The sequence below is a fragment of the Erythrolamprus reginae genome, chromosome 1 (genome assembly GCF_031021105.1).
Source record: "Erythrolamprus reginae isolate rEryReg1 chromosome 1, rEryReg1.hap1, whole genome shotgun sequence".
In the NCBI taxonomy this organism is placed as follows: domain Eukaryota; kingdom Metazoa; phylum Chordata; class Lepidosauria; order Squamata; family Dipsadidae; genus Erythrolamprus; species Erythrolamprus reginae.
The window spans coordinates 10,828,485-10,840,912 of NC_091950.1; the positions used below are offsets into that span (position 1 = coordinate 10,828,485).

Here is a 12,428-nt window from a genome sequence, read left to right on the forward strand (position 1 = left end):
ACCACTCTCAGGAATGGGCGGGCTTCGCTTTCCCCATGGATGCTGTACAGTATTGAAACACCTGCGAGTATAGTAGGGCAACCCCGCCTGCATCGTGGGTTAGGAGCGCTAGGGGGCGCTGCGGCGCCTTCCTAATGGTCTCTCCGCATCCCGCGCGAGCGGACGGAAATAATTGTACGCGTACGCTCTAGACGTTCATTTATCTATGGTGGAAAGCGTGGAACCGGATCCTCTTTTTTTGTTCCACCCCCCTCCACCCGCCTCCTCTCGCTCGAGCGTGTTTTTTTTAAATGGAATCCCTCCGCGGAGGGAAATAAGAGGGCGTCCGCGCAGGCGCAGTGAGGGGAGGAAACGGCCGATCGGTCCGTTTAACGTCCCGTGGGTCGCAGAGAGCGAGCGGGGTTGAGCTGGGAGCTCCGCGAGAGCCGGGAGGGCGCGTCGTTCGTCTCCCTCTTTCCCTCCCCCCCCCTGGTGTCCGTTGGGTCGTCTGCTCTGGGACTACTTTCTGTGTTCCTCCTCCCGCCCTCCTCCTTCTCCTCCTCCTGCTTCTCTTTCTCCTTCCCTCTCTTCGGCTGCGGAGAAAAGAAGAAGGGAAAAGGGGGCGACAACTCCTCCTCCCCCTTTCTCCCCAAAACCTCATTTGAAACCTTTTAATCCGGTTATTCCTCCGCCGGGACAGCTCTGCTCTCCTTTAAGCCTCGCTGAGGACTAGTCTCTTGAGCCGCCTCAAAACCAGCCGCACGCAGATCGGGCTTTTGCAGGGGTGGGTGGGCAGTGGCTGCTTCCCCCCCAGCCTTTTAAAACAGCCCTCTCTCATTCTTGTCTTGTGGTAGATTCTCCCTTCCAGGTTTCTCTAATGAATTGGGGGCTTTATTTTGGCTTTTAATTGGGAGGGTTTTTTTGGAAGGGCTGATTTTGGGCTTGGGGACTGGCTGGGTCCCTGATTTATTAGGGGAAGGGGCTGCTTTAGTCCGTGGGCTGCTTTAATCCAACCATACCTTTTTTGGGGTGGTGGTAGTGGGGGAGAGGCCCACCCTATAGTCTCCCCCAAGGCTGGAGCATTGCTTCCCGGTGGCCAGGATTTCCCTGACCCCCTTGCCTGGCTGCTGACCCCCTTCATGCCAGAGCTGGGACCCTCCTGCCCTACTTTTGGTACTCCCCATCTCTCCTCTCAAAGCTGCTTCGTCTCCCCAGCCCACCGTCGCCTTACCCCCCCCTCCCGCTCCCAAAGTCGGGGTCCTCCTGGGTGAGTGACAGCTTCCTTTGACGGGACATCCATCCTCCTCCTCATCATGTCTGTGGCAGGGTTGAAGAAGCAGTTCTACAAAGCCAGCCAGGTGAGAAAACAGAAAATCCAGATGGCCAGATGTTCTGGCTCAACTTGCCAGAGGTGGTGGCGGCGGTGGCAGCTTTTTCTTCTTCTTCCTCCTAGCTAAGCAGTGATTTTACTTTTTCCAAACTGTGGTTTGTTGGGATGTGGGGAAAATCCCGTCTTGGGATGGGCCGCCAGGATCCAAAGCTCTGACATTTATATATAAATGCATGCAGTAGCCATCACAATCTCCAGAACGTTTAAAATGTATTTTAAAATTAGTAAAAAGTTACTAAGCTTTCATCAGTTCCTATTGACCTCGCCAGAGTATAAACTCTCCATTGGAAATATATAGATAGATGATAGATAGATAGATAGATAGATAGATAGATAGATAGAGATAGGTATATGTATATATCTATAGATATATGGTAGATATAGACTCCCTTTTCATTTATGTAGTCGCCTATATACAGTATACTGCACAAAATAAATAAATAAAGGGAACACTCAAATAACACATCCTAGATCTGAATGAACAAAATATTCTCATTGAATATTTCATTTACACAACTATTCCATTTGCACAACAGCATGTGAAATTGGCTGTCAATCAGTGTTGCTTCCTAAGTGGACAGTTTAATTTCACAGAAGTTTGATTTACTTGAAGTTATATTCTATTTTTGAAGTGTTCCCTTTATTTTTTTGAGCACTGTATATAGTCTCCCTTTTCATTATCAGCAAAAATATGTCATATGTGTGTATATTTTCTCTGCATTGGATATGTATGTATGTATGTATGTATGTATGTATGTATATGTATATTTTGTAAAAAGAGGATAATAGTTTGGTGTGTGGGACAGGGAGGAACAATTTGGGCAGTTTTGGGTTTTTTTATTGTGTGTGATGTTTTGTGTAGCTGCTATCGGGCCCAGGAAGGATGTGTGAAAGTTATACTTGTCTTTAGATTCCAACCCCCCCCCCCCCAAAAAAAAAACCCTCTACAAAATTCCTGAGCTGCCTCCATGCAGGTTTTGAACAGGTTTGTAAATACTCCTGCAACCTGTTTCATCCCGAAGACAAATAAGTAACCTGGCGGGTCAATAATTCAAATTTTTCCATGGTCTTATGTAAAGATTGCCAAGGAGCTGTTTTGGCAGAGAAAGAGAGAGAGCGAGAGAGAAGACGGTGGGATTTCTTTCACGAAGCAGCTGAATTTATTATTTAGGAACATTTCTATCCACTGGAACAAGTGAAGGGAAAAACAATTACTTTTGTGAAAAGTGCCAAGGCTAAGTGGTGAACTTTCAGTGGCTCTTTTGAGACAGGTTTTCTAAGAATTGGGGCGGTGTTAGGTATATGCCAAAAGTTCTATTGCGATGAATTTATTTGTTTATAATCCTCTGTAACTTTATTTTATAATGGATAATAATATTTTGACAAATAACTCAGCAAATGTCCCTAATTTAGTTTTTGCACTGTTAAGAGCCCCAACACGTTTTCCTCCTGTTAATTTTCAGCACAACTACAACCCTTTGGGGTGGGGTGGACTGAGAGAGAGGGATTGGCTCAAACTCACCCAGCTGGTTTTCATTTCAAACTTTGCACTAGAACTCCCCGTCTCCTGGTGATCGGCTCAAAATCCCAGCTGGATTTCATGTCTAAGGCGGGATTAGAATTCACAGTCTCCTAGTTACTGACCCAAAGTCACCCAACTGGTTTTCATGCATAAGGTAGGACTAGAACTCCCAGTCTCCTGGTGATTGGCAAAGTCACCCAGCTATCTTTGCTGCTTAAAACAGGACTAGAACTCCCAGTCTCCTGGTGACTGGCCCAAAGCCACTAACTTGGCTTGGTTGCCTAAGACAGGACTAGAATTCACCCTCTCCTGGTGATTGGCAAAGTCACCCAGCTATCTTTGCTGCTTAAAACAGGACTAGAACTCCCAGTCTCCTGGTGACTGGCCCAAAGTCACCCAACTAGCTTGGTTGCCTAAGACAGGACTAGAATTCACCCTCTCCTGGTGATTGGCAAAGTCACCCAGCCATCTTTGCTGCTTAAAACAGGACTAGAACTCCCAGTCTCCTGTGACTGGCCCAAAGTCACCAACCTTGCTTGGTTGCCTAAGACAGGACTAGAATTCACCCTCTCCTGGTGATTGGCAAAGTCACCCAGCCATCTTTGCTGCTTAAAACAGGACTGGAACTCCCAGTCTCCTGGTGTTCGGCCCAAAATCACCTTTTATGCCTGGTTCCATACACACTAGAGCAAACTGAGTGCTGTCTGGATCATAAATGTAGCCCCTCATTATTTTGGGGGAGGATTACAAGGATGACAACACAAATAAGAAGTTGGTGTGATGCCCGAGGCAGCCATCTCCATTGTAGTCGTAGCGTTAACTTCGGCCTATCTAAAGTTTCTTCTGAATTGGTAGGGGGGAAAGAAGACACTGAGAGGGAGGTGTCATTCATTTTCTAGCCAATGAATATTCAGTGGCCCTGGCTGTCAGGGAGTAGGTCAGTGTCGCGCGGCGACCATTTTGTGAGTGCGCCCACTACGCGTTCAAACTCAGGTGGGCTGCAAACAGGTTCCTTCCCATCCCTGCGGCGCGAGCAGATCCTTTCTTTGCGTCCTGCCATTCCTAGCAGGCCGGAAACGAGAGCTTGCCACTTTTTGGCCTCCCCGAGGATGCAGAGCCGACCATTTTGTGTAAAAAAGGGCCCTCCATGAAATGCAAAGTTCTTTTTAATCCTGCGTAAGTGCCCGTGTTCTGCAAGGCCTTTGAAGCTGCTCCGCAAGACACCTCAGTAATCCTTTTGTCAGCCCTGCCAGAGAGATTGCTATAATTATTTCCTACATTGAAAATTGGGAGGGTGTGAGAGAGAGGAGGAGATGGTGAGAGAGAGAGAGAGAGATTGGTAGAGAAAGACAGGGGGAGGAGGAGGGAGAGGGGGAGAGAAAGATGGAGAGAAGGTGAGAGGGGGAGAAGAGAGAGAGGGAGAGAAAGAGAAGAATGGAGAGGAAAAGAAAGACGGAAAGGAGGAAGGAGAGGGAGAGAAAGATGGAGAGAAGGTGAGAGGGAGAGAAGAGAGGGAGAGAGGGAAAGAAGGAGAGAAGAAGGGAGAGGGAAAGAAAGACGGAGAGGAGGAGGGAGAGGGAGAGAAAGATGGAGAGGTGAGAGGGGGAGAAGAGAGGGAGAGAGGAAAAGAAAGAGAGAGAAGAAGGGAGAGGGAAAGAAAGACGGAGAGGAGGAGGGAGAGGGAGAGAAAGATGGAGAGAGGGAGAGGGAAAGATGGAGAGGGAGAAGAAATGGAAAGAGGGAGAAAAGGAGAGAGAGAGAGAAGGGGAGAGGGAGAGAAAAAGACGGAGAGGGAGAAGAAGAAATGGAAAGAAAGAGGGAGAGAAGGAGAGAGAGAGAAGGGGAGAGGGAGGAATAGAAGGAGAGAAGGAGAGAGAGAGAAGGGGAGAGGGAGAAGAAGAAATGGAAAGAAAGTGGGAGAAGAGAGAGGGAGAGGGAGAAGGAGAGGGGAGAGAGGGAGGGGAGGGAAAGAAAGACGGAGAGGAGGATGGGGGAGGGGGAGAGTGAAAGAAAGGTGGAGAGAGGGAGAGGAAGAAATGAAAAGAAAGAGGGAGAAGAGAGAGAGGGAGGAGAGAGGGAGAGAAAGAAGGTGTGGGTGGAGAAGGGGAGAGGCAGAAAGGGAAAGAAGAGAAGAGGGAGTGGTAAAGAAAGACAGGGAGAGAAGGAGAAAGAGAGAGAGGAGGAAATGAAAAGAGAGAGGGAGAGAAAGAGAAGATGTGGGGGGAGAAGGAGGGAAGGGAAAGGGAAGGAAGAGAAAAGATAAAAGTGGGAGAGGGAAAGAAAGACAGGGAGAGAGGGGCAGAAGAAAGAAGGATATAGAGAAGAAGAAAGAGTGCAAAGGCAATTCAATGGAGGTTTGAGCTTGTGTTTTCAGGGTGGACAGAACAGTACAGTACAGAAGGGGGCTATTTTGAACTAAAACGTATACAGTGGTACCTCTACTTACGAACTTAATTCGTCCCGTGACCAGGTTCTTAAGTAGAAAAGTTTGTAAGAAGAAGCAATTTTTCCCATAGGAATCAATGTAAAAGCAAATAATGTGTGTGATTGGGGAAACCATGGGGAGGGTGGAGGCCCTGTTTCCTTCCAGGAGATTCCTAGAGAGGCTCCATGGAGGCTTCTCCCCACCTTTTCCGGCCCTTTTCTTCCCAGGAGATTCCTAGAGAGGCTCCCCGAAGGCTTCTCCCCGCCTTTTCTGGCCCTATTTCCTCCCAGGAGATTCCTAGAGAGGCCCCACAGAGGCTTCTCCCCGCCTTTTCTAGCCCTGTTTCCTCCCAGGAGATTCCTAGAGAGGCCCCACAGAGGCTTCTCCCCGCCTTTTCTGGCCCTATTTCCTCCCACGAGATTCCTAGAGAGACTCCACGGAGGCTTCTCCCCACCTTGTCTGTCCGTTTCCTCCCAGGAGATTCCTAGAGAGGCTCCACGGAGGCTTCTCTACACCTTTTCCGGCCCTGTTTCCTCCCAGGAGATTCCTAGAGAGGCCCCACAGAGGCTTCTCCCCGCCTTTTCTAGCCCTGTTTCCTCCCAGGAGATTCCTAGAGAGGCCCCACAGAGGCTTCTCCCCACCTTTTCTGGCCCTATTTCCTCCCACGAGATTCCTAGAGAGGCTCCACGGAGGCGTCTCCCCACCTTGTCTGTCCGTTTCCTCCCACGAGATTCTTAGAGAGGCCCCACGGAGGCTTCTCCCTGCCTTTTCCGGCCCTATTTCCTCCCAGGAGATTCCTAGAGAGGCTCCACGGAGGCTTCTCTCCACCTTTTCCGGCCCTGTTTCCTCCCAGGAGATTCCTAGACAGGCCCCACAGAGGCTTCTACCTGACTTTTCCTGTTACAGTTTCGGAGGCTCGGGTTTGTAAGTGGAAAATGGTTCTTGAGAAGAGGCAAAAAATTCTTGAATACCCGGTTCTTATCTAGAAAAGTCCATAAGTAGAGGTGTTCTTAAGTAGAGGTACCACTGTATTCATTTCCACCAATATCCAGAAATATTCCCACCCCCTCCTGTTGTTGGTGTCCTGCCCTTAGGTATTTAGGGCCTCTGTGCTACGTGCAAATATGAAAATTCCACATCGCAATTGCCACAGTTGTGAACTTCTGCTTTCCGGAAGTTTCTTTCTGCCCTATTCGCCTCAGAAATCTTTTTTCTTGGTGGAGGCAAGGAAACAGTTTTGAACCATCTTTGCAAATTCATTTCTGCAAATATCTAAACTTCCTCACAAAATGCTGCTCAACTCGGGCAACTTTTAAGATGGGCGGACTTCAATTCCCAGAATCCTCCAGCCAGCATTATGGGAATTGGACGTGAACAGATGCTGAGATTCTGGGAATTGAAGTGCACAAACCTTGAGGGGATAATTCTGAGAATTGAAGTTTCACAAATGCTAGGAATTGAAGTCCACCGATGCTGGCTGGAGAATTCCGGCAGTTGAAATCCATAGAATAGTGGCTGGAGAATTCTGGGAGTTAAAATTCACAAGTGCCTGCTATGGAATTCTGGGATTTGAAGTCCACCCATCGTAAACTTGCCAAGGTTGAAAACTATTGACTATGGCAGAGGTCTTCAGACTTGGCAACTTTTAAGACTTGTGGACTACAACTTCCAGAATTCTCCAGCCAGCTTTGTTTTTTTAAGACCTGTGGACTACAACTCCCAGAATTCTCCAGCCAGCTTTGTTTTAAAGACTTGTAGACTACAACTCCCAGAATTAGAAACATAGAAACATAGAAGTCTGACGGTAGAAAAAGACTTCATGGTCCACCTAGTCTGCCCTTATACTATGTCCTGTATTTTATGCCGCCCCGAGTCTTCGGAGAGGGGCGGCATACAAATCTAAGTAATAAATAAATCTTACAATGGATATTATCCCAGGCATGTTTAAATTCGGTTACTGTGGATTTACCAACCACGTCGGCTGGAAGTTTGTTCCAAGGATCTACTCCTCTTTCAGTAAAATAATATTTTCTCATGTTGCTTTTGATCTTCCCCCCAACTAACTTCAGATGGTGTCCCCTTGTTCTTGTGTTCACTTTCCTATTGAAAACACTTCCCTCCTGGACCTTATTTAACCCTTTGACATATTTAAATGTTTCGATCATGTCCCCCCTTTTCCTTCTGTCCTCCAGACTATGCAGATGGAGTTCATGAAGTCTTTCCCGATACGTTTTAAGAGTTTCAGGGAACTGTCTTCTCTTCCTCCTCCTCCTTCTCCTCTCCATATAGAAACATAGAAGATTGATGGTAGAAAAAGACTTCATGGTCCACCTAGTCTGCCCTTATACTATGTCCTGTATTTTATCTTAGGATGGATCTATGTTTATCCCAGGCATTCAGTTACTGTGGATTTACCAACCACGTCGGCTGGAAGTTTGTTCCAAGCATCTACTACTCTTTCAGTAAAATAATATTTTCTCATGTTGTCTTTGATCTTTCCCCCAACTATCCTCATATTGTGTCCCCTTGTTCTTGGGTTCACTTTCCTATTAAAAATACTTCCCTCCTGAACCTTATTTAACCTTTTTTTATATACCTTTTCCTGTCTGATGATGTTACGTAGTTGGGTCATGAAATGTCTTCAGGAAAAGAACCAAGCTCAGAGAGTATCAAAGACCTTATACTCCTCCTCCTCTTCTTCTTATTTGTCTTCCTCCCCTTCTCCTTCCTCCTCTTCCTCCTCCTCCTCATTTATTTATTTAATTAATTAATTAATTAATTCAGCTTCTATGCCGCCCAATCCCGAAGCCACTGAAGGTGACTTGCAGCAATATAATAATAATAATAGTAATAATAATAATAATAATAATAATAATAATAATAATTTATTAGATTTGTATGCCGCTCCTCTCAGTAAAATACAATAAAAAATACCGAAATACAGTAAAAAAAGAGTCAAATATGGAAAATCTAAAACAATGAACCACAGTTAAAAAACCCCACAACTCAAATCAGTCCAGAAAACACAGTATACATACCATTCAATGTAAATTTGGCCATGACAGATATCAATTTCATGGCCCCCCAGGCCTGCTGCTGGCAAAGCCAGGTCTTCGTGGCCTTTCGGAAGGCCAGCAGGGTGGGACCAGCACGGACATCAGAGGGTAGTTGGTTCCATAGAACCGGGGCAGCCACAGAGAAGACCCTCCCCTGCGGCTCCGCCAACCTGCATTGTTTAGTGGACGGGGCCCAGAGGAGGCCAACTCTGTGTGCTCTTATAGGTCTCTGGGAGGTATGTGGCAAGAGACGGTCCCGTAGATAGTCTGGTCCTAAGCCACGTAGGGCTTTCTAGGTAATAACCAACACCTTGAATTGTGACCGGAGACTAATATGAAGCCAGTGCAGCTCACGAAATGTAGGTGTTATATAGGTATACCTAGAACTCCCAGTCTCCTGATGATTGGCCCAAAATCACCCTGCCAGCTTTCCTGCCTAAGGTGGGACTAGAACTCACCTCCTGGTGATTGGCCCAAAATCACCCAGCCAGCTTTCAGGTCTAAGGCGGGACTAGAACTCCCAGTCTCCTGGTGATTGGCCCAAAGTCACCCAGCTAAGATGGGACTAGAACTCCCAGTCTCCTGGTGATTGGCCCAAAGTCACACAGCTAAGATGGGACTAGAACTCCCAGTCTCTTGATGAATGGCCCCGAGTTACCTAGTTGGCTTTCATGTGTAAGGTAGAACTAGAATTCACCATCTCCTGGCTATTGGCCCAAAGTCACCCAGCCGGCTTTCATTCCTTCAGTGGTACTAGAATTCCCAGTCTCCATGTTTTCTAGCCTGATGCCTCAACCACTATGAGATCAAATTGACTCTTTACACTGAAACTAAATGCCCATAGCAGCTATCAGCATTTTAAAGTATTGAAAGAAAAAATCCTGGGCTAAATATTTTGCAAGTCCAGCACAATTTAAGTCTTCTGTGGCTTTAGAGATTTTTTTCTAGCTTTCCTAGATTTCTCTCTTTTTTCCCTTGAAGTTGTCTGAAGGGGCTTCCCGATGTGGATTAATGGATTAATTCCTGGCGATTAGCATCCTGGGTTTCTGCATCCCCGCTGTGTTGTATCCTGTCCCTGGTTTTTGAACGTGTTTTTAAAAAAATACTCCACTTAGAACAGGGATTTAGTTATCTGCTTAACCCTGCTGTTCTGTTTAAGAAAAGTAACAAATCTTATGTTCCCGGGTCACCCTGACCCGGACCGAAAACTCTTCATTTGCAGTGCTTATGTTTGGTCTTTTTGAAAGCTTTTTTCACTTGGAAAGTAGTCTGAACATTTCTGCACACAATGATATGAAAATTGAAATGAAAAAAGTAAATCTTATTGGTTTATTTTGCGGATATAATGCACGCCCCCCCTGTTTTTGTGAAATTTTTTTCAATTTATGGATAGTTTTGCTTGCAAAATGCATTCTATTTTACTAAAGTTGGTATGGGATTGGTAGCTTGAACATTTCTGAACATAATGATATGAAAATTGAACTGGAAAAATTGATGCATATTGGTTTATTTTGTTGATGAAATGCACGCCCCCCCCCCCCGTTTTTTTTAAATAGTCTTCACTTTATGGATAGTTTTGCTAGCAAAATACATTCTATTTTACTAAAGTTGGTGTGGGATTGGTAGCTTGAACATTTCTGAACATAATGATATGAAAATTGAACTGGAAAAATTGATGCATATTGGTTTATTTTGCACATAAAGTATGCCTCAATTATTTCAATTTATATAAAAATTATGCTGTTAATTTCAAACTTACATACTTTTTTTTAGTAAAATGGATTTGTTTCATAAAATTAGTTCTCTGGCTACAATGTGGTTGATTTTCAAAAGGATATTCCAAATATTTCTAGACAAATATGTATAAACAGTGACAATAATGGCACACAGCAAGGCCGAGGGGGGGTGGCCCTTTTGTGGCAAAAATAAACCAATAAGAACCATTTTTTTCAGTTCATTTATATTTTTCTTATATTCAGAAATGTTCAATTTAGTATATCAAACCTTTGGGGGGAAAATTCCTTAGGGATTTGTAGCCTTAAAAAATAGAAATTGACACGAAATTAAAAAAGGATGGGGGGAGGGGCTTTTTGATCAAAATAAAAATATAAGTCTCAATTTTTCCAGTTCAATTTTCATATCATTATGTTCATAAATGTTCAAACTAGTTTTCCAGTTGAAAAGGTTTTCAAAAAGACCAAATTCAAGTGCCTAAAAAAAATCATTTTGGTCCGGGTCTATATGACCCGAACAGACTAAGTGTGACTTTTTTTTTGCCTAGAAAAAAAATTTTTCCCCCACCCCCACAAATATTTTTTTGATGGTCAGCATTGTTAAATTGAGTAAATGAATGCCTAAGATTTTAAAGAATATTTCGGATTTGGAGCATAAAAAAATAAAAAGTGAAAATGGTTGCAAGCAGCTGAGGGGGGGGGGGAGGCCTTATTTCTGATGTTAAAAAACCAGTAAGAATAATTTTGTTCAGTTCCTTTATATTTTTCTTATATTCAGAAATGTTCAAGCTACCAATCCCACACCAACTTCAGTAAAATAGAATGCATTTTGCAAGCAAAACTATCCATAAATTGAAAAAACTTTCACAAAAACGGGGGGGGCGTGCATTATATCAGCAAAATAAACCAATAAGAATTACTTTTTTCATTTCAATTTTCATATCATTGTGTGCAGAAATGTTCAGACTACTTTCCAAGTGAAAAAAGCTTTCAAAAAGACCAAACATAAGCACTGCAAATGAAGAGTTTTCGGTCCGGGTCAGGGTGACCCGGGAACAGAAGATTTGTAACTTTTTTTGCCCAGCAAAAACTAAGCCCCCCACCCCCCAAAAAAAATTCTCATAGAGAGAACCCCTGAAATGATGAATAGTCATGAAATTTCAAGTTTCAGATATGCAGGGAAATTTTTTTACAGGGACTCAAACTTGGCTTCGGGTCACATACGACCCGAACAGAACAGCAGTTAAACTGCTTTTATTATCAGCTTTTATTGTGGCTCTAGGGGTTGTTTTTGTCGGCGTGTGTACTCTATGTATGTGTATACTGTCTGCCAATTGGCGACCGAATACATTTAATAAATTAAAAACAGTTTTACCGCTGTGTTTTACACCTTGTTGTAAACAAAACGATGCGATCGGCCTTTATTTTTTTTAAAGTAGAATTCTTATTTAAAGTTTTAAGGGCGCTAAGAGGAACGAATGTTATTCCTATCTTTTTAAAGTTGTTTCCCTCTGAATTGGAAGAAGGGAGAAAGGTAGAAATAACAGAGAAAGAAAACAGAACAAAGCACCAAAGAGAGAGAGAGAGAATGATATAAGGAGGTAGCTTCCAATAGTCTTCACATCAGTTACACGTTTAATTATATATAATATTATAAACTTATTTTCAATGCTCATTCATTGTTTATTTAATGACGGCTCTTTCTCTCATTCTCTCTCTTATTTTCTCATTCTTCCTTTTTCTTTCATTCTCTGTCTTTCCCTTATTCTTCCCCATTCTTTCATTCTCTTTATGTCTCTCATTCTTACTCTTTCATTCGTTTCCTCTCATTCTTCTTTTTTCATTCTCATTGTCCCTCTCTCATTCTTTCTCGTTCTTTCTTTTTCTTATTTTCTCTTTCTCCTTCTCTCCCTTTCTTTCATTCTCCCTCACTCTTTCTCTCATTCTCTTTCTCCCATTTTTCTCTCTCCCATTCACTTTATTCTTTTTTATTCCTACTCATTCTCTCTGTCACATTCTTTCTCATTCTTTTTCTCCCTCCCATTCTCTTTTTCTCTCTCGTCTCTTTCTCTCCCACTCCTCTCATTCTCTTCCTCTCATCTTTCTCTCTCCCATTCTCTATTCTTTTTTATTCTTACTCATTCTCTATTTCTCATTCTTTCACATTCTCTTTTCCCCTTTTATTCTCTCTCTTTTTCTCCCCCTCTCATTCTCTTTCTTCCTTTCTCAAACTCTCTGTCATTTTCACTCTCCCTCTTTCCCTCCCTCCCTCCTTCCTCCCAATTCTACTGTATTTTCTTTTTCTTTTCTTTTTTTCTTTTTC

The 12,428-nt window shown here is 43.8% G+C and overlaps 1 protein-coding gene across 3 annotated transcripts in view; it reads left to right on the plus strand.

The window, feature by feature from the left end:
* The first annotated feature begins 329 nt into the window (after positions 1-329).
* SH3GL1 (SH3 domain containing GRB2 like 1, endophilin A2) overlaps positions 330-12,428 on the plus strand; it is a 77,491-nt gene continuing 65,392 nt past the window's right edge. For all 3 annotated transcript variants that reach the window (XM_070744483.1, XM_070744472.1, XM_070744491.1), the window contains exon 1: positions 330-1,337. In XM_070744483.1, the coding sequence (XP_070600584.1) occupies positions 1,293-1,337 (45 nt within the window). In that variant the 5' untranslated portion in view covers positions 330-1,292. The remainder of the gene's footprint in view (positions 1,338-12,428) is intronic.